Source organism: Martes martes, assembly GCF_963455335.1.
Source record: "Martes martes genome assembly, chromosome: 3".
NCBI lineage: Eukaryota > Metazoa > Chordata > Mammalia > Carnivora > Mustelidae > Martes > Martes martes.
Window position 1 is genome coordinate 8430084 of NC_137890.1, and position 22865 is coordinate 8452948.

General features: G+C 39.9%; 2 protein-coding genes across 4 annotated transcripts in view; both read right to left on the reverse strand.

The window, feature by feature from the left end:
- Positions 1 to 600: 600 nt before the first annotated feature.
- LOC308339618 (protein-lysine methyltransferase METTL21E-like) lies at positions 601 to 16942 on the reverse strand (the record flags this gene model as incomplete). 3 transcript variants are annotated; one of them, XM_080798448.1, is made up of 6 exons in its annotated part: positions 869 to 1720; positions 4628 to 4745; positions 5476 to 5636; positions 7546 to 7613; positions 15692 to 15771; positions 16465 to 16942. In XM_080798448.1, the coding sequence occupies 4 exons, from the start codon at positions 7577 to 7579 to the stop codon at positions 1317 to 1319; spliced, it is 717 nt and encodes a 238-aa protein (XP_080654574.1). In that variant the 3' UTR covers positions 869 to 1316. The 3 variants fall into 3 exon arrangements, with proteins under 3 accessions (XP_080654575.1, XP_080654574.1, XP_080654573.1); XM_080798449.1 differs by lacking the exon at positions 7546 to 7613 and having other exon boundaries at positions 601 to 1720; positions 16465 to 16903; XM_080798447.1 differs by lacking the exons at positions 7546 to 7613; positions 16465 to 16942 and having other exon boundaries at positions 884 to 1720; positions 15692 to 15788.
- A 4223-nt stretch (positions 16943 to 21165) lies between these two features.
- The window catches only part of LOC308339556 (DNA excision repair protein ERCC-5-like), a 29571-nt gene continuing 27871 nt past the window's right edge, over positions 21166 to 22865 (reverse strand). The window contains exon 15 of the mRNA XM_080798344.1: positions 21166 to 21854. Within this exon, the coding sequence (XP_080654470.1) occupies positions 21255 to 21854 (600 nt within the window). The 3' untranslated portion in view covers positions 21166 to 21254. The remainder of the gene's footprint in view (positions 21855 to 22865) is intronic.

Genomic DNA, 22865 nt, shown 5'->3' on the forward strand with positions numbered 1-22865 from the left:
CCACGGGCCCGGGCCAAGCGACCACCCCCTCGGCCCCAGCAGCGCTGGTTGTGAAGCAGGGGTAAGGACGTTCCCTCAGCTTCTTAGAAAGGTCGTAGGATCACATGCCTTCCTGTAGCAACGGGCTGTGAAAACCCGGAGAGACTGCGTAAATGCAGGAGGCACGGGAGGGCAGCCCTAGGGCCTGCACAACCCAAAACCTGCTGGGCGTACCTCTGCATCCTCCTTAGGCACCCGGTGGTGCGCAGTCATTCTGTCAGTTGTGCGGGACCCCTGAGGACTTCCAGCAAATCACAGGGCTGGGTTTAGGAGAATAAACACCGCCCCAGGGCCCTGTGACAGCCTAAGGAACACTCCAAGAGTAGCCCCCCACCTACAGAGCCTGAACCACTGGGACGCAATCCTTGTTTTTTACCCTCCTTGCACTGACTTTAATTACTTCAGTCTTTGTTCTAATCTCTAAGGTCCATGTGAAGAAAATCACACAGGATTTCAGATATCTCAGTCTATATATGTGCATCACAAAAGCTTTCAACTTTAAAACCAGTCCTATGTCTGGTTATTAGAGATTAGAGGCCTGACTCTTTTCATGTGTATTTTCAACCCAAAGTTTTTATATTTATCTCTGTTTCTGTTATACAACATAACTGTACTTGGCTTAAAAATAAAACAATAACTCCTCCAAAATCTCAACTGTGTTTACGTTTGCTTCCGTTCATTTTTCATTCACTAGAGTGAAATGTCCTTGCCCATAACCTCAAATCCACAAGCGTGATTGATTTCAGAGGTTGCGCTCAAGGCCCGCCCCACCAAGCAGAGACAACAGACCACCTAAAAACTGGCACTGATGAAAATCACAAAACATAATCTCACGTTTGCCATCACATTATGCATCTGCCTTTTCAAATTTACTTGCAGATCCCATTATAAGCTATTTCTTTATTCCTAAAGAGAGAACCAGAGAAGCTTGCATTTAAAACAATAAGAATGTTCATTTTAGAGATATTAAAAATTATCCTATAGTTATACATTAAAAATAATAGTACCATTTATTAAAATGATAACAATAATAATAAACGGTGCTATAGAAGGATAAGGAAAGCAGGCCTTGTCCTAATCAATCACTACACGGTATGACTGGGCCACCCTCCAGACCGAGGTGCTGTATCCGGGAAACTCCCTCTCTGGGGTGAGGCAAGTTTGGGGGGGGGGCGGTTCTTGGGAAAGACAGTGCTATGTCAGATCATCCAGGATCTTCTTTAAAGGAACACTCTACTAGAAACCACCTTTGCTTTCGAGGTCCTCCTTTGATGGTATCATGCACTCCTCCGACTTTTCTTCATAGCTTTATACAACGTAATATTCAGGCTAGGGAAACTGGAAATCTCCTCCAGGTCAAACAACTCCTTAAATCTATCTACAAATTTATTTTCTTTCTCCAGCCTGAACTTCATGACCCAGAGGATGATGGTAGACTCTTTGCACAGATGGTCAAAGGTAATGAGGAGTTCTTCCAGGAAAGGGTGGGCGTAGACAACGTCAGCTGCCAGGATGTAGTCAAAATTGTTGGAAGACCTGGGGAAGTTCTCATCTAAAGCTACACCCCACGAGAGTTCTTTAACCTGAGGCAAATGCTTACATTTCATTTTGGTGTTTCGGGAAATATTATATTGCAGGTTTCCAAGTAATTCAGGTAAATCTGTGGCAGTCACGTGTGCACCTATGAAACAAAGAACAGTAGGAAAAGTAACCCTTGAGGGATAAGGTAAAGCAATCAGGTTTCAAGCTAACATGCATTTGCAATTCTGCACAATCGCTAACCCCAAGGAAAGACTGGTCAGTACACACAGGAGGGAAACCCCTTCAAAACAGATGCTAAGGCAGCTTTATGCCTCCCCTTACAAAAATTTTAGATTCCCATAGCACTTTTTAACTCCCTCGCATTTTTCTGTCCTCCTGGGTTTTTTGTTTGTTTGACTATTGTTGCTGTGGCTATTTGCTATTTATCTACTACCTGCTAACAGAACATACGCTAGAGAAAGAGAAAAATCTGGAACCTTCAGTGGAATGATCAGAAGTCACTGTTGAAAGGCACACCTGTTCTTCACTAAAAGAATTCTGAGCCCAAGTCACACGAGGCCAAATGAGTGTAGACCGCGCCGGGCATCCTGTTGTTGAATGGGAGGCGCACGGCATGGAAAGAGGGCTTTTCAAAAGAATCACATTGGAAGTGTCGCGACATCCATATTTATGTCCAAGTCTTTAGCCTGACCCCCTTACAATTATGAACATTCCCATCAAAAATATGTTTAAAACATAGCCACAACGTGAGCTAGTGTTCTTACAGCCAAAGACCACAGATGCAGGAAAGAATACTTGGATAGAGAAGATACGAACCATCTCTGAATTAAAAGTGAATAGTAGAAGGAAGAAATTGGAAGAAGCAAGGTTGTAGAAAAAGTAAACTTAAAGTAAACTATGAGCTGTGGCAGAGCCTGAAAATACTGTGTAAATAAATCTGGGATTGGGCAATTCCACGTCATCAGGCAAGAACAGACTGGGGTAGGGGCATCGGTGGCTTAGTGGGCTAAGCCTCTGCCTTCAGCTCAGGTCATGATCTCAGGGTCCTGGGATCGATCCCCGCATCGAGCTCTCTGCTCAGCAGGGAGCCTGCTTCCCCCGCTCTCTCGGCCTACTTGTGATCTCTCTCTCTCTCTCTGTGTGTCAAATAAATAAATAAAATCTTTAAAAAAAAGAATAGACTGGGGTAAGAAACAGGAAAGCAGAACTGAGAGAAGTCTAGTGCAGCCCAGATCAGTTAAGAACCCCTTCGTTCCATTGTCATGATGACAAGTTTCTCTGGTCATTGTGGTTGTATTTTGTGGGAAATATTAAAGTGGAAGGGCAATAGGCATATCACAGAAATATGCTGGCATATTCTAGTGTGGGTGGGTTTGTCATTTTCAATAAATCCTTTAAAAAATTCCAAGATAAGGAAGATTCCTTCTGTCCACAGTGAATATAAATTATCTGATTATTAAGTTCTTTGTGTCTAGAGAAGTAAACACCACCAATCTTAGAACACTAACTAAACAGAGCCTTCATCTTTTATTATTTGTGTCAAGTTATATAAGCAGCCTAAAAGGATCAATTCTTTTCAGTGAAACAAATGACCTCCCAAAGCACAAATGTGCTCCTGATCAGGAAGACTTGAGGTATAAATCCAGTGGTGCCACCAACTACCCATACTAAATGGAAGCGTGACTTAGAAAGCAGTATCAGGAAGGAGCAATTTAAAAAAAAAAAAAAAAAAAGATGGGGGGAGGACTTCAAGAGTTCCGTGTTTCCCCAGCGTTTAGAAAGTTGTAAATTGCTAAATCTTCATTTCCTCTCAAGATTGTAGAGTGGCAGGTGTGCAATTCTAAAGACCAAGGGAATCAAGACATATTTGGGCAGAGCACACCAGAGAAGGCAGCTGAATTAAGGCAATGAAACAGGTAACAACAACAGAGTGAGACCAAAGTGAAGCAGGCTCAGGCATGCGCCGAGACTGTCACGCGTGTCATGAGAAAAAGAAATGCTGGTGAGAAAAGAAGGGGGTCCCCAAAGAAGAATGGAGATGAACCGAGAAAAGAAATGCAACGGGAGCCTGGGTGGTTCAGGTGATTAAGCGTCTGCCTTTTGCTCAGGTCATGATCCCAAGGTCTTGGGATCGAGTCCGGCATCAGGCTCCCCGCTCAGCGGGGAGTCTGCTTCTCCCTCTCCCTCGGCCTCTGCCTGCTGCTCCCCCTGCTTGTGCTGGCTCGCTCTCTCTCTTTCAAGTAAATAAGTAAAATCCTTTTTAAAAATAATATAAGTGTTTAAAAAAGAAAGAAAAGAAGTACAAGGGAAAATGCCTAGAAGCAGACACGGTTGGTAATACTCCTTCTCTCTTCTAATAGGTATTTTTCACGAGAGCATAGGACTTCAAAACCTACAAGGAATGGACCGCTACCTGGGAATGTTGAAATATGGTTAACCTCTCAATAAAGACCACCAGAGTCAGCAGCAGTAGATTCGGCCTGGGCCTTGTGTCCCACATGCCTCCTCCAGCAGCCAGGAGGCCTGAGTGCACCTCCCAATTAGAATACACTCACGACTTGGTGCTCCATGAGCAGAATTAATACGACTTCACAGAAAATTCTGAAACAAGCCAGTAAGGTGACTTTAAATCTGGTAGTGTTTCAGGGCATCTGGGTGGCTCAATGGGTTAAGCCTCTGCCTTCAGCTCAGGTCATGATCTCAGGGTCCTGGGAGAGAGAACCCTGGGAGATCCCAGGTCCCTGGGAGAGAGCTATGGGGCTCTCTGCTCAGCAGGGAGCCTGCTTCCCCCTCTCTCTCTGCCTCCCTTTCTGCCTACTTGTGATCCCTTTCTCTCTCTCTCTCTCTCTCTCTCTCTCTCTATCTCTGTCAAATAAATAATCTTAAAAAAAAAAAAAAACCACTGGTAGTGTTTCTGATGAAGCCCATTCAAACAATTAAGGAGTTAAAAATAGGCCTAGGTCAGAGTAAACTGGATAGTAAAAGCAGCTAATGACATCTGATCATTGAATTCTCTGACCCTATTCAATCAAAAATACCTACTTACCAAGTAAACTTGCCACGATGGAGACTAGCCCTGTTCCAGCTCCAATTTCAATCACATTTTTGTCAACCATATTATAGTGCTTTGCATTTGTTTCCAGAAAATAGCATAGAACGAGGGCCTAGGAAAGTTTAAAAAAAAAAAAAGAGTAATGCTTTGCAAGTAATATCAGAAAGTAAAATTAAAGTCTATTAGATAAATCATATACACTAATGCTATGACATGTGTACACATGTGAATATATGCATGAATATGTACATACCACTACAGAAAATTATCAACAGAAGCACATCCTCCAACAGGTTCGACATTTAGACTAGACAAAGTCCTTGGGGATTGTGGGGAGATGAGAAAACAGAAACTATGGAACTCAGTTGCTTAAGTTTGCTTATCTTTAAAGAAAGCAACTTCTAGTATTAGTCATTCAAAAGAAGTGTGTGGGATTGGGGCAGACAGTGGAGGGAAGGGGGCTTCTGCACCCTTTGTGGACAACTGGTAAAGGATTGGTGGCCTTGTAGAACATTCCGCATGTTGAGACTGATAGATTTCATTACGATTATTTAACTCAAATGGAACCAGTTGAACAGGAAATAAAAATGTTTGCTATTCTAAACTCCCATAGTCACAAAACACTGGAGGTTTAAACAGCAATCTCTATTAACCCTACAAGTCAAAAATAGGATTAATTGGTGGAAGCATTTTCCCAATTTTGTGATTTACAAGTTTTAGCATTATTTGAGTTCACAAAATAGAACCATGGAACCTATTTTTTCCTTCTAAATGGTACACAACAAGAAACAAAACTGACTGGAAAACCATTGGAATATAGAAAATTTTGTGTGAAATGATACCGATGGCCAAACAACAGCACCGTAACAATCCGTGGCTTCAGTAATCCGAATCTCATGACCGACAAAATGAAATTCCTCCCAGGGGGTGGTTGTTATTAGGCTTGGAACAAAACATCTCGCCATGATCTCTGCAACCACCTTCTTGTCATCATCTCTCTTCACTGAAAGGAAAAGAAAAGGTCAATGGTTGTGGTTGTGTTGGTAAGAACCGGAAAAGAGAACCTGATGGAAATGTAGCATTTCTACTCATTCTAAGTTACTTATATTCATTGACTTTAGGTGCAGCGTAAGAGTACGTTAAACTATTTTAAAATAACTCATACTATAAGCATCCATTTCTTCCAAGCTAAAACCCACAGCTTTCTGATTTTCACCAAAGTGATTTCCATTTATCCAAAGCCACATGAAACAAATTATAACTGATATGCCTTTTAAAAAAGCAACATAATTCAAGGGCTACCAATCTCTTCATCTAGAACAAGAGGAAGATTGATGATGGAATATAAGGTCTTGACTGTTCACATTGACTACACAGTGTAAGCCGCTATGTCAATAATGTATTGTAGTAAACCCTTTATGACCCGCCTTTACCCAGGCTAAAGATATTTAATACCATCCAAAATGATACCTTTGTATTATTTCATTATTATTTATTTTTATATGATTACTTTGGGGCAACTCATGGCATCTTAACATCTGTGACATCGAGTAAAGTTCATAAGCAAAATTACCAATTACTGAGTATATAGTTAACACACTAGACCATGTTAAATATATTGTATATGATATTTCATTATTACATATTCATTTCAATATGTAATTTCATTTTATTTCATGTAATTTTTGCAAGTTTTGTGAGGTAGGCATTATTATTTGCACTTTTATAGGTAACAAAAACTATTCAGATTCAGAGAGCCTTATTAATTTGACCAAGCTCATGCAACTTATAAATGAAGGAGCCAAAATGTGAGTTCTTTTTTGATTGTTCCAAAACCTCTTCTCTACTCCTAAAAAGCTAGAATGTAATTTTAAAAAACTAGTTGTCTCCAAGAATTACAAACTAGTTATGGAGCAAGATACACATCTTTCTCTAAGTCTCTGTTAACTCCTTTGTAAAATGTGGAAGATAGAAGAAATTCCACCAAATAGTGCTGGAAGATTTAAACAAGATGCTATATGTAAAGTGCTTAGCACCTTGGATATTACATGAAGCTCAGTAAATCATTATCATTATTATAATTTATTATACCTTGGTCATGAAACTAAACAGTATAACAAGATCACCATACAAACAAAAATATTGAACTGTGAGGTACCAGATTGAAAATTCTATACTTATTCATAGAAGCAGAGAGTAGAATGGTGGTTGCCAGGGGCAAGGGTGGAGGAAATGGAAAAATACTGGTCAAAGGGGGCAAGGTTTCATTTACGTGAGATTAATAAATTCTGGAGATCCAATGCATAACATGGTGATTATAGTTAATAATAATGTGCACTTGAGATTTGCTAAGAGAATAAATCTTAACTGTTCTCATCACAAAAACAAGAAAACAGTAACTATGTGAAGTGATGGATATGTCAATTAGCTTGATTGCCATGTTCATTTCTATGTATCTATACATCTATCTATATATATCAAAACATAATTTATGCATCTTAAATATGAACAATTCTCACTAGTCAATTATGCCTCTAGAATAAAAGAAAATTCTAGAGTTCAATAAAGAAGGGGGAATGTGCGGTGTGAAGGTCACTAAGGAAAGGCTTCAAGAAGGAAATGTGTCTTAAGGTTAACCTTTGATCTATGATTTGCATTAACAGGGAAGCTATGTACTTCTTATACCAATCCACAAAGCCCATTGACTTCAAGTCTTGTTTCTGTTCTCTGAGTCTGGCTGGAGTCCTGCTGGCCACTTTCCCGACCCCAGCACTAAATCCAGGCCTAGTTCTCTTCAGCATAGTTCTCAATACTTAAAAGAGGATGTAGGGAAGGGCAGGGGAGGGGAGGGGAAGGAAGGAGGGAAGGAAGAAGAGGGAGGAAGGAAGGAACACACAGACAGATATACATACAACAGTGGAGTCTTGCCTGATGGGAGTGCATCATGACCTGATGGGGATGATTAACTCACACCTCAGTCCTGAGATCCAAAAATAAGCAAGTAAATAAACAAATAACAAATACAAGTATTTCCAAGAAATTTGGGAGCAATACAAAAATTTCTCATTCTGGTCTTCATGGAAGAAAAGCTCCTCCTAGAAAACTTATTTCCCAAATCTCAAAAATCAAAAACTTTCAGTTTCCAACATTGCAATTATTCAAAGTTTTAAAACAGATACACCACTCAAAAATAAAATGTCATAGAATCCTAGAAGGTCAAGATGGAAAACCCTTAAGATACCTTCTAGTCTACCCTTGCCCCTCACGTTCATGCTGGGTGTAAACTACATAGCCAGCCTGTTCAGCCTCTTTGGATATGTCCAATGAGGATAAATATGTTATTTCACAAGGTACATTTAGAAAATAATTATTGAAAATTCTTCTCAATACTAAGCCAAAATCTGACACCACTGATTTTTTGTCTATTAATCCTAAAAGTAAGATCCAAGGTGACCAAACTTTCATTTTTAAAACATGTTCCAAAATTTTAGGATAGAGGAAAATGTGGGGGGGGGGAGATATATATATATATATTTCTCCAGTACCAGTATTTTTTTTTAAGATTTTATTTATTTACTTGACAGAGAGAGAGGGAAAGCAGACTCCCCGCAGAGCAGAAAGCCCGATGCAGGACTTGATCCCAGGACCCTGAGACTATGACCAGAGCCAAAGGCAGAGACTTAGCCCATCGAGCCACCCAGGCGCCCCTCCAGTGCCAGTCTTAAAAATTCTGGACTCAAGAGCATGTGAAAGCCTCAAGAGACTTTCAAACTTTTCCACTGCATTGAGGTAAGAGTAAGTAGAAGTGACAGTCTTAAGTCCTTAAGTCCTAAGAGATGTTATTTCCAACTCTGTCCTAGGAGCTCCGATAACATCATTCCCCAGTATTCAGGGAGCAGAATGGCTAGATGGAGGTAGATCAAGTTTGACACTCAGAGGCCACAGTCCCGGGGGGCACTTCCTGTCAACCAGATTTTCCTGTCCTGGGTGCCTGGATGGCTCAGTCATTAAGCGTCTGCCTTCGGCTCAGGTCATGATCCCAGGGTCCTGAGATCGAGGCCCACATCGGGCTCCTTGCTCAGTGGGAAGCCTGCTTCTCACTCTGCTTGTGCTCCCTCTCTCTCTCTGTCAAATAAATAAATAAATAATCTTAAAAAAAAAAAAAAGATTTCCTGTCCTAAATTCTGTGATCCTTCTGTAGCATCCTTCTAAGTATCCACACAGAACCAGGTACTCCTCAAAAAAGCTCTAACTTGACTTCATGCCATAGGAAGGGGCCAGTGTACGCCTACCCCACCACCAGCACAAACGCTGACTCTTGGCAGAGATACAGGAAAACAAAGAGATGAAAAACTGATCATCTTCAGCAAGAGCCACCTTTTCAAATCGATTTCACTGTACTTCTTCAACTATGGCATCCGTTCACATGCAAGAAGAGCTCTAGGAACCAAATAATATTGGTAATGTGTCTTACTGGAACGTGAACTTTCGTTTCATTCTATTCACAGGCCTTGCTAAGATGGGGTGGGGGAGGGAGGCAGCATTTGCTGTGGAAGTTCTTAAGGGAAAAGCAGGAAACAGTAATTGCTTCCTTGACCTTTCGCTGAATGTGCCCTCCTGGGCCTCCTTGCATACTCTTGGTAAGTGGAGCACTTTTTGACAAGCCACCCAAGGTATCAGGGATTAATAGATGTTAGAGTACACTAAATCCCAGGAGCATCTCCTAAAGTTCCAATCTTTGATATAAAAACTTTGCCAGTGAATATTTACGGCTACAGTCTGACATCTCTGACTTTGCAGTTTCTTCTAAAGGTTAGTGGACCAGATTAGTGCTATGGTCCTAACAATAGTATAATAACAAATGATTCCTGGGGTTTTTTTACTCTAAAGAAACAAAAACAGCCATATTTTTTTAGGATGGCCACATCTTTACCTTTATAAGGAAGTAAGATTTAAAAACATATGTGGGAATATATTATTATAATCAAAAATTACTTATACTATCCTCCCAATAAAGGATCTTCGAAGAGATTTAATGAAACAACAATAGCCACTATTAATTGCAGATACACTTAAAAGAGCAAAACTCTATCCATCCATATGTGGTCATTCAAAATTAATTATACACCTAAGATGACTATGTATTGTACAGAAAATATTATCAGGTTGAATAAAATTTAATTGATAATGTTTCATATTAATATTTTCTTTTGCATTTAAATACTATATAAACACTACAGGCATTCCTGAAGAAGTCAGTCTGATAAAAAGATAGCATAATTTATAACAGGAAACCAAAATGTACCAAACTTGGCTCCTTAAAATAATTTGTCTAGATATAACATGTAGGATTTTAAAAGCAAATACACATGTGCAGTTATTTCTATCTTAAAACTTTGCTGTTTTTCACCATTAACTTTGATTTAAAGATTTTGAGGTAACAGTTTTAACAGTAGTTAGTTATTTACATTGTTAGTTATTTAACAATTTTAACAGTAGTCATTTATTTATGTCAAAAGATGTGTTTAATATTAAGTTTTAGCAATATTCTACAAGCGCCTCTGAAATGAATCTGTAAGATGCACCATAGATCCTTAACGTGAGCCTCGTAATAAGAAGGAGAAATCTAGTCCCCAAATATTACTCAAAGAATATGTTTCTTAAAATACATGCTTAATTATTTAATGAATATGGGATTGAATCTTGAGAAGATTAATGAATGAGTAGATATTCTTTGACCTTTCATTAAGACTTGAAGAACAATTTCCTCCAAAAATTAATAGCATTATCATACAATGGAATTCTAATTTGCATTTCTGAAGAATATTTTTTCCACACACATATTCCGTCCTTGTTATCTAACACTTAGGCCCTGAGACAAGTAACTAAAACTGAGTAATTTCACACAAAACATTGAATCTTGACTTTCTTATATGAAAAGCAGAAAGCTGATATCTGTATCTTTAGATAAAAGCTATCTACCATAATCTTAGAGCATTCTTTTACTAATGAGTTTGATATTAAAACATAAATTTCAAAACAAACTGTAAACAAAACATAATCAAGACAATATGACAATTATGTTGCTGTTTTGGGCTCATCTTATTTTAATGTTCTTTGATACAAAAAAGATTTAACACCATTTTCCTGCTACTAATCTTTGCTGATAGTGAATAAGATCTACCAGGTGTTCTTGTTCTCCTGAGAATTAACAATTTCAAGCATGAAGGGAAAATTAGCAGGATTCTGGTATGTTATGATGATGCTTTTCTTGGGATGAAAATCTAACAGTGAATTCACTTCAGAGGCTAGATTGCCACAAGCCTTCAAAAACAGAAGCACTCTTTAGATTCTTCTCTTCTATACTTTTAAGGTCAATAACAACAATAATACATGAAAGGGTCAGATCACAGAAATACACCGAAAAAAAAAAAATGTCTTTAATAGCTATGACAGGTGAATTTAAGCTTCCATTGGAGGGCTGTCATGAAAACCTGTCAGCAAAATTTAAAGTAAAATCCCCTCTACTAAATGAAAGAGCCTTGTCATTCAACTGAATCTTCTATTCAAAGATGAATGTCATGTGCTTCTTAGAAATAGCTAGAGATTTAAAAAAAAAAAAAAAGATGTTAAAGGTATTTTCTGATTAGTAAGTGGTCACAGGCTAACCTGAAAGATAGAATTCTGAATGCCTCAGCAAAGTCAAGGCCTTGGGCCTGATGTTAAAACTAATTCCTGAGAAGAGTTCACAAATAACTTTTGTCTGGAGGTCTGCTTAGTTTCAGGAATATACCGAGGCTGTCTCTTTGATCAGGTGGGTCAGATGATGCTACATTTACAGAAGAAAGACAATTCCTCTTTTACTGGACTGCTCAGGATGCAAATGGGGAAGAAAAAAAAAAATGAGTTGTACTCAAAGTCTGCTGCTGGGATTGTTGTGGGGACAGACACCTAACCAATTGTGAAAGAAGCATGATAAACATAATAAGAGAAGTATTTCTAAAGTGCTTTGGGAAGCACCACTGGTTGGTGAATCAGGAGCAGCGTTCTTAAGGAGGAGATACTTGAGTGTGTGGAAGGTAGAGGAAGGTTGCCAGGCAGAGAAGGGAGATGAACTGCCTGCCGCCGTGGGGAGACGGGCCAGGGGATTGGTCAAAAAGCCCACGGAGCTGATGTACAAGGTACCTGTTGGGGTGTTGTAGGAAATAAGCCTAAGGAAGCAGATTGGGCTTGCACTTGAGGCAACAAACAGAGCAAATGTTGGCCTTTGTCCTCCAAGGTGAGGAGTTTGGGCAGGAATTGACGTGAGCAAATTTGTCATTGAGGCACTCACCTCCGGTAGCAGCAGCTGAAGGCTACGTTAGAAGCTCTTGGAAGACTATTGCAATAGTCCAGGCAAAAGATGCCAGAGCTGAACTAAGGCAGCAGCCCTGGGTCAAGAAGCCAAGCATGAATTTCTGAGCCTGTGAAGTAGTAGTAAGACCTCCCCTCCAGGGCAACAATTGACATGCAAACTTGACACTCAAACTTTAAGAGTGAATTTATTCAATATGTGGAAAATGTATTAGTCTTTGTAAGTAGTTGTTCAGGTCACTTTTTTGTTTTGTTTTGTTTTGTTCAGGTTACTTTTTAAACACATACCATGTGTTGATGAATGAGTCTCACATTAGTAATTAGACATCCGTAGTCCTTCAACCACCACGTTAAAATTATTGCCTCAGACTATAGTTTGATATGTCCTTTAAATAGCAATAGAACTACTCAAATAAACTTTCTTCTTTATAATCCAACTCTGTAAAAATATATAAAGATGCTTGAGAAAGATTTTCATCTGATATCCCTAAATAATACATTATACTAGGGGCACCTGGGTGGCTCAGTGGGTCAAGCTGCTGCCTTCGGCTCGGGTCATGATCTCAGGGTCTTGGGATCGAGCCCCGCATCGGGCTCTCTGCTCAGTGGGGAGCCTGCTTCCCCCTCTCCCTCTGCCTGCCTCTCTGACTGCTTGTGATCTCTGTCAAATAAATAAAATCTTTTAAAAATAATAATAATAATAACAATAATACATTATACTAGATTCTGAGAAGAGCCAATGGACTAGGAACCAGAAACGTGAGATCATTATCAGTGAAGAAATTGCAAGTGTAGCCAACAGGCCTCAGTTACAGCCAATTCATTTATTCACTCATTTTATTCAGTATCTAGGCACTATGAATACAAAGATAGAGCAACATAGATTGATAGCAACGAGATAGACTCAAAAGTAGAAAGAGAAAGCTCTACATTGGAGAGCTCAGGAAAGAATCACATGAGCCCTGACAATGATGAGTCTTCAAGTCAAATGAGAGGACAGGACACTTCGTGCAGAGAAAACAGCACGTGCAAAAGCCCCTTGGCAACAAGACCCTTGACCAGTTTTCCAATTTGGGAAACTCTGAGAACTAAAATGTAGGAAAAGTGGGGGTTGTAGCATGAGGTAAAATACTTATATCATATGCTAAGAAGCCTTGAGCTTGTCCTATTAGAGATAATGAGGCACAGAATAATTTTAGGCAGAAGGCGAATGTGACAGGATTTGAATTTCAGAAAAGATCTTGCAGCTACAGAGGAAGACAAAGAGGATAAAGAAAGGGTGCCGACCCTGAGCGGGGGCAGCCAGGTAGGTAGAAGGTACTTAGAACAGTCATGAGAAGAGATAACGCCGATCTGAAGGAAGGTGATTGTTGCTGGTGGAGGGAAGGAGGGGTCCGGAAACACGAGTTGGTGAAAACATGTGGGATGGAACGATGAGTGGTATGAGGAAGAGGGACTAGGATGATTCTAGATTTCTGGGCAGCCAGAGAAATGTAGTTGCCATAAACTGAGACAGAAAATATAGGTTGTGCAGGGGTATAAATCTGCAAAGGGAAATTATTTTTTTAACATGCGCTACTCTGTGGTATGACGTGCTGGCCACAGAGGTGTGCCATTCAGATTAAGGGAGGGTACCACTGGGAGCACAGCTGCGCGACGTCTCCAGCTCTGTCCCTTTGGCTCCTCAGAGGCCCTGCCTCCCCTGGGGCTGCCCGCTAATGCCACTTCCCTTCCATTTCACAGATGACACGCAGCTAGCAGGTGACTCGCTCTCTCTCCTCTCTCACGTGTCAGACCTGCACGGTGATCTGATGGCTCTCCCCACCCATTTCTGTCCCTTCTTTCTTTATCGTCCACAAACATTCCCCCCCATAAATCTCCTGCACATTTAATCCCACGTGGACATCTGCTTCGAGAGGGCTCTGAACAGACACAAGGTAGTAAGGAGGACATTAAGTAAGCAGGGGCAGATTTGGGAGTCATGCACAGAAATCACTGAGCCCGGGGCTCGGAGGAACCTGCTCCAGGGCCCCAGACCCTGTGGAGCTTTTTATAACACACTGCTCTGTGGGCTAATGGCTAGAGAGTAACTGTCACCAGGAGGTAGGCAACACAAGATACTCATAATAGTTAATGTGGATAAGGTTTTAGAAGCTTAGACTCTTAATGCAGCATTAGAAACTATACACAGAGGACTATTTGGTATGTACCATAGTCCTAACTTTAATCTGTGTGTAACTTAGTGATGTCCTATAATTCTTGGGCCTTCAGGCCAAGGTGGAAATAGAAGAACTGGGCTATAGGTTTGTCCCATCTTTTTCAAGCACAACATACTAAGTATAAGGGTTAAGAGAGGGAAGGTCAATATCCTTCAGCACTGAAGAACTGAGTGTCCTCTGGTTACTGGAAGTCTTTCCAACAAAAAGCCATCTGATCCTCCCCCAACAGCACACACTTAATCTGCCTGCGAACATATTTTTAAAGCTTTAATTGGCTATCTAGATGATTATGGGGTGTGTTTCCTTGTGTTATAAAATATTTTAATACTAGTTCTGTTTCAACCGTACCTTGAACTTCTTCCATTTCCTTTGTAATTTGCCAAATTATTGTATGCACAGTTGAAATCAAGCATTGTTACTAATGATAATGATAATGGTGAGATTTTATTCATAAACTGCACAGAAACTGAATCTTCATTCAAAACGTCTAAATGGCTGGATTCTCTAAGTGATTACGACTTTAAATGTTTAGGTTTGCAAAAATCACTACAGTAAAACCATTGTGTTGAAGATATGTAGGCTGCCAACACTGGGCATACTCCCAGCTCTCTTGGCCTAAAGATATGCTTACCTAGGTAGAGGCCACCTGGTATGCCTAAAGAAGGAAGGGAAAAAAAAAAAGCCAGGACTACATTTCTTAGAAAACATCCATGTGTGGATAAAGGAGAGAGGAGAAGAAAGCAGCCAAGATAATTAAATGTGTACAACAAATGTTCTACAAAAACGTAGTACTAGCTCTTCAGGTCTACATCAACAGTGCGTGTCTGCACTTTTTATCTCAAGACAATGGGGCTAGTTACAAAATCCATGCAAAGTCACTCTTAATATTAAAAATGATGTAAAAATGGGAGGTCAGTTTCAAATAACTACAATTAGAGCAGAATTCAAACTTAAATTCTCCTTATACTGAAAGGTCAAGTCACATTATATATTTGTCTCTATTAATACCTCAGAGGAACCATAAACACAGGCTAAAAACGTTTTTATAGTTTAAAAATATCTTAAATGCAGACATTCATAAAAACTTGTAGCTTTACACAAAACTATTTTTATCTCCCTTCCTATCTAAAAAGAAATATTTTAGAAATCACAGTCATGTAGGTAGTATATAGCACTTGGGGGGGGGAAATCTATTCTTTTTCATATTAAAAAAAAAAACTCTACACACTTAGCAAGTCTTTATATTTAATTTGTTGGTCAAAATAATCTCTAAGATACCATCAGGACCATAGGTATAGCAGTAGACATTTCACATTATAGATATTTTCAGGTTAGCAAACACAAGCCAAGATACAATATGTAATTGATAAGTCCTAGCTCTGTTTAAGACATTAGGGAACACTGAGAAGGTAAGCACTTATATTCTATTAGTTGTCTGTCTTCTTAGAATTGGTCAAATTATATAAAGAAACATAAAATAATTTACCTTTTTCAGCTCCTGGATCCATTAAGCAATGAAATAATAGATGGCTATATACTGATGTTTTCTTGATCATTTCTTGAAAACTAGGCAAATAATACATTAAGATATCAAATGGTAATAATTAATTCAAAAGCGTGTTTTAAGTGCTTTTACATTTACCTAATAAAGTTTAAGTAACATCAAACATAGCATAGAAAATTCTATCAAAATTTTGTATATTAATAAATCACGATTTAAGATAGACCCCCCCCCAACACACAAGCTATCCAATACAAATCAAAATTCAGACAAAGGCTTCAGAGTCAGAAGTTTTAAAAGCTACTGGAAGAAGAAAAGACATTACTTCACTCTAGACTACCCAGCTATCACCAAGAAAGACATCATCTTTATAATGACTGGTCAGATAGCAATCTTCACATTTAAGAGGTGTTAAAACATTGGGAGAAAATGAATTTCATTCAGTGTAGTGAAAAACCATAGGATTAATCTAAAATACATGCAAAGTTCACTTGTTTCTATCAGCACATCATTAGTTAAGTACCCAATGTCTAATAGCCCCACCACCAAATGGCCTTTTGAGGAGCTTTCCCTTTAAAGAACCCATACCATCTCACCAAATACATTTACAACTGAAGAAATTAAAGTATTTTGTGCCTCTCAAATAAAGCATATCATGCAAGTAAGTTTAAATGAGCAGTTATTCCAACATTGGGAAAAAATGATTTGATAATTTACACCTCAGTTTTGGTTCATATTATAAATAATCACAGTACTACCGTGAATTTATATAGCACTCCTTTCGTCCAAGGATCCCAGAACACTTTTCACAGCCACCGCATTGTTCTTTGCAGTATGTCTCAGTAAGTCAGAAGACAAATCATTTTCCCCTGCAGCTTACGAGTGAGGAAAGCGTGAAGTTCAGTAACATCCCGTCCCTGAGGTTACTGGCTAAACAACGGCAAACGTGGTCACGCGCGTTTTGTTCCCAATTTAGCTCCTCTTCCATTGGGGGAAAAAAAAAAAGAAAGAAAGAAAGGAAAAAAGAAAACAAAAGCAGTCTTCATTACACCTGTCTACCTTAAGGTCAACATTTTTTAAACGTTAAGTCCGGATATACCTAAATGGGTTAGCTGAGTTTCTAGAAGCTTAAAAAGTATCATTCACAACTTTTGTTTTGCTGGAGAGGCCTCAGAGGGTGCTGGAAAGGTCAGCCCCGAAGCATGCCTGCAGTTTACTACTGTACACGCTGGCAGCGAGTCCTCGCAGGATGGATTAGGATCCTGACAGCTGCAGCTTCCCAGCCTCTGGGTGCTCAGCAGTGGAGCTGGAATGCCCGTAAACGAGGGGGCTGAAGAATGGGACCGTTCCATGCGAGTGTCTCCTGAATAGATCTAGAGCCAGCAAGTGACTATAAACCACTCCTACAAGCGAGTGAAGACTATCTGAGCAAAGTGACCCCTTTTTTAACTTCAGTGCCAAGAGTTATTTAGGACTCCACAGCGATGACGTCCAGTGAAATGGAGGCAGCATACTTTTTATGTAACCTGTCTGGGTGTGAATATCATTTTTAAAATCAGGCAGCTGCACCGGAGAGTTAGAAAATGTGTGCAGTCGTGCTCTGGGCACGGGCATCAAATTACAATTCCTTCCTACTAGGACTGGGCCGAGGGTGTCTGTTACCTGGATACTTGCACGTGTACACGCATGGCTGCATCTCAGAGCACGTATAAATCTCCCTGGTCACTGAGAATGTCCTTAATAAGAACTTATTACAGGTAACAAAATTGGGCAATATTGTAAAGTTAAATAAACTTAGAGAAGAGTAGGTACAGCTTCTAAGAAATACTTTATACAAAGTTGACTTGAGGTCACGTTAACATATTGGAGAGGACTAGCAGTCTGGGAGCTTGATTTTAAATTTGCTTGTGATTTTAGGCATTTACTTAATGTGCTTCTTGGCTTCCTCATCTATAAAACAGGGATATAAAAGGTACTCAATATATATTTGTGGAAGGAATATGGTAAGTAAAAAAAAAAAACACTCTGCAAACTGCAAAATCCTAAACAATGAAAACTATTATTCATAGGCAATTAATTCTGGGCAGAGTACATTCTCTTTATTTTGGCTTTCTTTAAAACAAGAATAGAGAATCATTTGGTGAATAAAAATTACCTGTCTTTTTCAAGGAGTTATTTAAAAGATCATGAAACCTCAGTGCTAGATTTCTTAATAGGCAGAATCCCCAAATCGATCACTTAAACTGACAAGACAATGATTATTTCAGTTACACTTAACTGTTTGAAAAGTACATAGACTTCTGTCTCCACCTGTAAGTAGCTTATAGCACACCTGTGCTTCTGAGAACTAGAAAAGCATACTATACATACACACTAGAGGTCAGGAGAGAGCTGCCAAGGCAGCCAAGAATTCCATGTTTTTGCTGATTATTGATTTAAAAAAAGAGGCTGAGGATTGCTGGGGGGTGAGGGGGATGGGGAGGGTGGCTGGGTTATGACATTGGGAAGGGTACGTGCTATGGTGAGGGCTGTGAAATGTGTAAGCCTGATGATCACAGACCTGTACCCCCGGGGCAAATAATACAGTATATGTTAATAAAAAAAATTTTTTTTTTTTTAAAAGAGGCTGAGAAGCCAAAGGGAAGACAACAAGGAAGGATGCCAGCAGAACTTCAGGTGACCGCACAAAACTGGGAAGACAAAGAATGGGGTTTGGAGCTGGCAAGGCTGCCAGGAATTGGGAGCCCGAGATCCCGGCAAGCACAGAGAAATAAACCCCACACTCAGCACCGACTCTTCACTCAAGACATTTACTCAATAAGATGTTAGGGCAAGAGGCTGATTTTCCAACGAAGAGTAGCTGAAAGCAGAGCAAAGCTCACAGTAAGAAACACCCCAGCTGTCAGCTGGTACCCCTGAAAAACTACTTTTTTTAGTAAGGGGGAAAAACGGGAACATGAAAAGTCTTACAAAGACCGCCAGCCAGCCTTGAACCCACTCGGTCCTGGTTACAGTCAGGTGATCTTCCCTCTGCTGCCTGGCAGAGTACCTTCTGGAATCCTCTACAGAGGAAGATCCAAAATAGCTACAATCTTTTATATACAATGTTCAGCATTCACTCCAAGTTTACTAACCACACAAAGAAACAAAACAGAAACAAATCCACAGGTAACCCGGATATTGGAATTGTTTAACACTTTAAAGTAACTGTGATGAAGATACTGAAAAAGAGTAGATGACAAGAATTACACCGAAAAACTCGAATCTATAAAAATTAGTCAAGAGAAAAGAACTGAAAATACATGAACTAAAGAACCCAACAGATGGGTTTAACAGCAAAGGTAGAGAAAGCTGAAGAAAGATTAGTAAGCTGAAAGATAATTGTATAGAAAAAGTATATGATGGGCATCATCCTACACCATACCCATGAGTACCCAACTCTCTTTGAATAGTGATAAATTTACTTTGCTGCTGATGGTTTTAAACAGGCAACCTATTTTATAGGTAAAATTGCACCCTGGGTTACAGAAGAAGATTTGAGGGGGAAAAAAAAGGATTTGGGTTCAGGTCACACTTTCCTACTAGATGGATGAATTTGGTTAAGTCAGTATCTCCAAGCTTGTTTCTTCAACGGTAAAAAAGGATATGCCTTGGTCAGAGGGTTAAGGGAAAAAAAGACAAATATCAAAATGTTCTATAAATACTATATTTATGGCACAAGCTATATATCCATTTTTCCTTTTGCCGGGTACATGGCCCAGGTAGAAATTACATCGCGGTGTATTCCTAGCATACTCTGAAGAATATGCTCGGTTCAGTCCAACAGGAGAAATGATTTTTAACAAAGGACATTCTGCTTGCCAGGGCTTTGGTTCTTTCCTCTTTCAGCAGGCTGAAATGCAGATATAGCAATGACCGAGACCATTCAAGCAAGACAGCAGCCTAGGAGATGGCTGAACTCGGGACCCTGAATGACCTCATGGTGGACAGCTGCCTAACCAGCTCAGACCGGCCAGCCTATTGAGTAAGAGATAAATAATGGTCCAGCCCAGCTTATGTAGACCATTGTATATGAACATCTCTTTGCTACAAGCAGCTTAGCCTTTACCCAACTAGTGTAGTGCAAAACAAATGTAAACTGTCTATGAAAGGCAACACAATTCAATCTCAACAAGAGTATTACTTACAAACTTATATGCAGAAAACTCCCAATTATAAGAAGCTTTGAAAATTGAGAATAAGATGAAAAAGTTAATGTCTCCCTACTCCATCCCCCCAAGAAAAGTGTTCTGCTTCAAATACCTCCAGAGAGAAGCAGCATTAAAAAAAGATCGGAGTTTATTTACATGGAAGTCATTGTCAACTCTAGAAGAAAGCTGCTAGAGAAGACTGGTACAAACAGAGGAGATATTTTCAATTAGGAAAGAATAAATAAAAAAAGCAAAGAAAAGCAAAGCTATAGACCAAGTATCTGAGAAGTTGGGCTGAAAAGTAAATATAAATGAAAGCCTAAAAAGAGGCATCCAGCAGTCAGTACAAGGTTGTTGAAAGGTATCTGCATTTAGTATTCATGGGGGGGAGGGGGGCGTACGGAAGATTTTCAATTATTTGGAGGTGGAGGGAAGAAAATCAGTAAAGATGGAAATACCAAAGATGTCAGAAAAGACACAGACTTGGGTAGACCGTCGCTCTGAAGGCCAAAGAACCCAAGCTCAAGGTAATTGGCAACGATCTCCTCACGCTGTTCGTAACTGTAAGCAATCAGAACTTTGGGAATTGCTGTTCTGAGTGGGAGCTGGAGGAAGAATAAACTAACCCAGGCTAGGCCGCTCGGAACGAACGTCTCCGTTAACAATAACCAAGCCCCGGAAGGCGCTCCTAACAGTGGCCCGCCGACCCTGGTTCAACCACAGCCCTGAGCCCCCGCAGTCATTTACACAGAAGTCAGCTCGTGACAGCTAAAGTATTTTAAAAGACAAACATTACGGGACAGAGGTTCCGTATTTGCTTAATGCTCACAGGGGAAATCACGCACCCCATCTAGGTTTCCTAATTATCTTGCTATAACCGCAGCAAACATACGCTTCAAAGTCTGTTGCGGCAGTGAGCTTCCCTCCTGCTGTCCTTTTAAGTGGACCCTGAGGAAAAATGGGAAGCAGCAGGGGGCAGGACTTCATGTAGGTGTGGGAAACAGCCACTCTTACAGAATAAGAAATTCGGATATATCCCTTCTCATCTGGGTCAGAAAGTCAGAGGGAATGCTGATTGACAGTGACTACTGATCAACAGAAATCCTTTTTTCTTTTTGTTAATGCAGAAAGCATCAGACGTTGTACGATAATAGAAACACCAGCAAAGACTAAATACAAGGAAATAGTCAATGACACATAAAACACTAGAGAAGCGTAACACGTGGGAAAGTTTTGCATCCAGTTTAAAAAAACACACAACACAAAAATCGGGCAAATGCTTTTAATTGTATTATTTTCTCACGACAAATTCATTACGAGACGTTAAGTTGCACCCGATGATGGAGAATACATGATTTTTAAATTAATTGGCTTTTTCCCTTTCTTCCTCTTGCACCTCTCCGCTTCCCCTTTCGCCTCCCAAACACAGATCTGGCGGTCACCAGCACTGGTGCGAATCTCCCTCCGTCGTCATCACTAGAGCTGCTGCTGCTGGCATCTTGGTCCCTGGCAGGAGCAGGGGTCGCTGCGCTCTGCAGACCCGGGCGGCTAGTGGGTACCTCTGGGGCCGCCCTCTCCTGTGGCACGTTCACTGAAGACACACACTCACAGTCCTCCCCTGAAGAGGTCCCAGAGGACGGCGAGAGGCAGGCCCCCCCCAGAAATCCGCCACATTTACTCTCTTGCTTAGAATCTGAAAGCCTCTTTCTTTTCAGGCTTGATGACTCTTTCCATTTATTTGCTATGCTTCTCTTCTGGGTTTTTCCTTTTGCCTTATCAGGGAACTCAAAATCGTTCTCCATGGCAACAGACACTGCTTCTACTTCGCTGGCTGCTGCTTCTCTCTCTTTTCTCAGCATACATGTCACAGCTCTGTTAAGTCTCTGGCTCCTAATACCCTTAGCATCTTGTCTCTCTCGTTGAGCTAATCTAAAGAAAGAATCAATTCGGAGCTGCGTCTAAAAAAAATGAAATGAAATAATAAAAAAAAAAAAAAAAGTCAGGCCAGTCAGTCAACTTTCTGAAGCAAATCAAAGAGCTCTCCACCTTGGTCACTAGCTTTGGATGACTCTTTCAGAGAATGTGTATTCCTCATCTCTCAAAAGCCAGATCTCTCCCCCAGGATTTACTGAGAATAAATTTTATTTTCTACATCAGACTTGAAGCCCTCCGTCCACATCTCCAATAAAAACCCCCTTCCCAGGCACCCAGAGAGTCGGTCAGGTGTTTTTCAGTAGCCAAATATGCCATCTTCTTTTGGAGCAGCACAGTTTCATGGGGTCTGTTTCTAAATTCCACTCTTCTCTTCTCTTAAAAACATGGTCATCGTGTGGTACGTTGAGAAGGCAACCACACTGCATACTGGGACATGGTCATGCCCTTTGTTTAGCAAATCCACTTTTACCAAGACGTTATTAAAATAATAGTTATATGTGAAGAAAGTTTTATGCCTAATGTTCATCACAGCATTACGTATGAAAACCTGAAAATCAGGGGTCCACTTAAGTGAACTGAACCCGTAAGTGAAATCTCTTTGATGCAATGTAATCTGGTCATTTGAAACTATGAAAACCATGCAATATACAGAAAAAAGAGTCTTATGTAATAAGTACGAGGGGGGAGTTAGATCAAATTGCATTTATGTATGATAACAAATATATGTGCAAAGGAGGGGGGAAATAAAAGAAAATAAAGCTAAATGTTAATATCTGTGTCAGAAAAAGTAAATAATGGATCATTTCAATTCACTTTTTTCACTTCCTAATTTTGGGGAAATAAATTTATATTAACTTCTTTAATGTAAAGGAAGAAACATATTACAAAAAAACTTACCTGAAATTAAGGAGTAATCAGTCACGAAGCCAATAAGCTTTCCTTGGCTATTGACATACAATGGCTACATTACAGAAAGTCATCAAATAAGCAAAGGAGACTTTTTCAGAAAGGCCATCCACCTCAGTTTTATGTTT